This window comes from Scardinius erythrophthalmus, assembly GCF_964197995.2.
Source record: "Scardinius erythrophthalmus genome assembly, chromosome: 25".
In the NCBI taxonomy this organism is placed as follows: Eukaryota; Metazoa; Chordata; class Actinopteri; order Cypriniformes; family Leuciscidae; genus Scardinius; species Scardinius erythrophthalmus.
This window is the reverse complement of record NC_138245.1, coordinates 22,716,716-22,720,913: the sequence shown is the minus strand read 5'-3', so window position 1 is coordinate 22,720,913 and position 4,198 is coordinate 22,716,716. Positions and strand designations below refer to the sequence as shown.

Sequence of the window (4,198 nt, the reverse complement as noted above, 5' to 3'; positions counted from 1 at the left end):
ATTTAACTTGCTCATAACACAAAGACACTATTGTGTGCGTATTGTGTGGTTATTAATTAACCCTAACTAGAGAATGAAGAACAGGCCACTAGGCAAAGCTAACTAGAAGATCCATAAAAGTGCATGTCACAACTACAGATGAGGTCACGTAGCATTTATGAATTCTGTTTTACGACATTGTAAAATTTATCCTCTTTATTCATTAACAGCAAAGAAACAGTGACAGGTTCTGATAGGTTGCTGGTCCGGGACCGTTCCCTTTATAAGAGGAGACGGAACGAGGAGAAAGGCAGAGATTGCTGGGACAACAACTGAAAAACATATAATCATTCTCGTGAAAGAACCCGTCAACATGAAGACCGTCCTGTGTGTCGCTTTCCTCGTCGTGGCTCTTTGCCTGGTCTGTGAGGCTGTGCAAGTCAAGGTAAGCTCAAGCTTTAATAGCTATCATTCATTACTGCCTCTCTATTATTAAAAACTTACTAGTCACAATTATCCTCTATACTTATTTCCATTTGATTAGACAGGTTGCATCTGAGCTCATTTTGTAACGTGTTTAATATCACTTTACTGAATTCTCCTTTGAGTCATTTGAGCCATTTATAAAGAATCATTCATACAAATGTCATTAAGTTTAACTCCAGCTGTCAGTCTTGACGCACTGAACTCATCAGGTTTTTTTCTACAATGCAGGAAGGCGATTTTTCCTTTTCTTTGGACTCGGTGAAAGTTCTCCAGCAGTTGACCGATCAACCACGAACACAAAACCCCCGGTTGGCCAAGACGAGCTACTTTTCTGTATGTTCCAATCCAACCCTGCCACAGGAGTTTGTGCCCCTGTGCATGCAGAAAGGAGCAACAATGTCCTTTGCTAGGCTAGGTAGGAGTCTTGGTTTACTTTTTAATTTGTGTGCAATAAATAAAGAGTCAATAAATAACAGTGGCTAACTTGAGTTATTGTTTTGTCTGTTTCAGCAAATGTGCCTGTGGATATCTGTGAAATATGTGCTTTTGCGGCTTGTACTGGCTGCTAATTCTTCCCATCATCCCCACGCTTGATCATCCACTTAATAAAAAGCACATATTTTCAAACAATGTTCTCATAGTTAGTTGACTACACGAACGTTGCGAATGTCGCCTAAATGGCAAAACTGAAAATGACAGCACACCGTTTATGAACTGTTACTTAAACTTCCTTCCCCTCTTTCCTTTCCAACATTTTGTTTTGTTACAGCACATATTTCATTTATTTAATAAAGAAGTGTCTTTTTTTATTTTTTCTATTTCTCAGTTTTGCTGGGTTTGATACTCCTTTCTGTGTGGTAATGCCTCAGTGTTCAATAAAATATATTGAAAATCTGTTCTCTTTGCATCGTGTGTTTTATTTCTATTGTTGAAAGATTAGGATTGACGTTACAAAAACTGTTTTTTGATATTTACTGCCGAATATCTGTTCTTGGTAACTCTTTAGAATAATGGCCCATCATTAATGGGTAACTATGCTAGAAGTGATGCAGGACAAGTGAGTAGTACTACATTAAATGGATAGTTCACCCCAAAATTTAAATTATGTCATAATTTACTCACCCTTAAGTTGTTCCAAACCTGTATGATTTCCTTTCTTCTGCTGAACACAAAAGGAGACATTTTGTAGAATGTCGGTAACCAAACAGTTGATGGGGCTCACATTGACATCCTTTGGAAGTCAATGGGGTCCATCAACTGGTTACCCATATTCTTCAAAATGTCTCCTTTTGTGTTCAGCAGAAGAAAGGAAATCATACAGGTTTGGAACAACTTAAGGGTGAGTACATGATGACATCATTTTCATTTTTGGGTGAACTATCCCTTTAACACTTCAGCTACTACTAACTGAGACATGAACAATTGTCTTTTTTACCCTGAAAATGGTCATAAAATGTATCACTAATACTCAAATGTTTGCTATAGGCACTCTTCAAAAACTATAGTGATCTGGAGCAGTAATTTTAAAATGAAGAAAGTTTTGTTTTTTTTCTCACTTTAAAATAATTGACCAGATAGTTTTTGAAGAGTAACACTTGAGTAATTACCAGTGATGCATTTTATAACCATGTTCAGAGTACCATTATTTTAAAGTTTTGCCCTGTTCTCTTCGTATCATGTGTATTTGTATTGTAGAAAGAATATGATTGACATTATAAAAATGTTATTTGATTTTTTTTGTACAGCCAAATGTAGGCAATTAATTCACTTTAAAGGATAAAAATATTCAAAATGCTTCATTCAAGAGATGCTCAGGATGTCTGAGTGAATTCATCCTCAACCATTTCATGCCAAGTGTATCTAACTTTTTGATTGACTAGAAGGGAGCTCGCAGACTTCCTCGTGTTTATATTCTGTATCCTGTCAATTTGAAAGCAACATATGCGTTCTTAATGAGGTTTGGTGGGCCGTTGCTCATAAAAGATACATTGAATATTGAGTGACAGGAACATTAAGAGTGTATTTACTGATAGATGTCTTCTTCACTGCTCATTTAAATATTATATTTTTTCATTAACTTCTTGAAATGAAATCTTTCAGGCATGAATCTCTGCCTGTGTGCAGAACAGTATGTGTGAATAGTGAAAAAAAATTCTGCCAAGTGCATCAGAACACCCTCACATTTAACCAGGCTCATTAAAAAACATAGCTATCTGTGGCAACATTTTTGCAAAACGCAAGATATGTTGCGTCATTCGTTTCGTGACAGTTTCAAAGTGAAATGTCCTGGGAAAACCGCGTTTCTCTACTCTACGCAATATATTCGTTTACAAATCATGCACTATATGGTAAAAAGTGTTTTGAGGTACATAATTGTAATATAACATAATTGTGCGAAGTGCCGCGAATAAAACAAGTCTTTATTAATCCATAATATGCCCCTGTAATCAGGGCCGGATTAACCATTAGGGCAACTGGGCACTTGCCCAGGGGCCCATGACATCTAGGGGGCCCTGACAGGTAGGAAATACACAGAAATTTAATAAAGTTATCAAACTCTTTACGATCTTCTTCACTGCATAAAGTGCATCTACGCGGGTTCACGCGACTTTCCTCCCTCCCCGCTGAACGCCAGCGATTACTAATTCGTGAAATGCACTCCCGCTGGCTGAGCGCGGTGAAGTTCGTTTCAGTTTCGATATTAGCCGGACATTTGTTCTATAGGGTCGGTAGTCTAACAAAGATATCAATAGCAAGATTAGTTTTAACATTATGTGACCATTGTATATCGGCATGATGAAATATTCGTTCAAAATCATTCGTGCATTAATGCTGCATAATTATACCTGAGAATGCTTTGACGCGTTTCCACAGCGCACGATGCTTAAGGGAACGTCTGCCAATTCCACCAACTGCGGTAAACGTAGTCTATAATTTGTATTATTTAAAATTACTTTTAACATTTAAAAACAGACGTTTTCAAATCCCAAAGCTTGCAGAAGGTTCCTAATGTCAATACTGACTTTACAGACACAGCTTTCCTGGTAGCCTTGAGTAAATTAACATGTCTAAGAAAATGATTCATAAAACGTATAAATATCAGTTGAGCCTATGTTTATTTTCGTCACTGACACAGACGAAAATGAAAAGACTATCAGTCAAAGTTCAGCTTTAGGAGAGGTAGAAATAGGTCAGTATAAGAATACTGAGAGAATAAGAAATATGAAGTTGAGGAGAGAGCAGACAAATAATCTAATGACAAGGTTTTAAAGCTAGCCTATTTCTTTTAATTTTTTTGGCCTTCAAAAGTCCTAAATTGCACATATGTAGGTCAGAGAAATCCAAATTTTCTCGGGGGAGCATGCCCCCCAACCCCCCTAACTACGGGGGCCTTGAGTCTTGTTGCCCAGGGCACAGGAAATTGTTAATCCGGCCCTGCCTGTAATCATAATTGTGTGTGAACATTTATGTTCAAAAATGTTGCCACAGGTATGTTTTACCATGCCTGTGTTGTAAAATGCACACATTCTTGATCATTAGGCCACATAAGAACCCAAACCTGTTTTCTGCGCAGCACTTTCTGCAAAAGCAGCCACCTTGATTTGATGCCCTGTGCTTTGAGTAGAAATTGATTAGGTACAATGTTCTTTCTGCATTCGGTTCTGTGTTTGCTCGTAGGCTCAGGAAAGAAGAAGCAAGCCGACTGCTGATGGAACTATAATTTGCCTATTTT

The 4,198-nt window shown here is 37.6% G+C and overlaps 1 protein-coding gene across 1 annotated transcript; it reads left to right on the top strand.

Annotated features, from left to right (window-relative positions):
• Positions 1 to 352: 352 nt before the first annotated feature.
• On the top strand, positions 353 to 1,034 carry LOC308685383 (guanylin-like; the record flags this gene model as incomplete). The annotated part of the gene is made up of 3 exons (XM_081357087.1): positions 353 to 424; positions 694 to 880; positions 976 to 1,034. The coding sequence occupies 3 exons, from the start codon at positions 353 to 355 to the stop codon at positions 1,032 to 1,034; spliced, it is 318 nt and encodes a 105-aa protein (XP_081213213.1).
• Between the last annotated feature and the right edge of the window lie 3,164 nt (positions 1,035 to 4,198).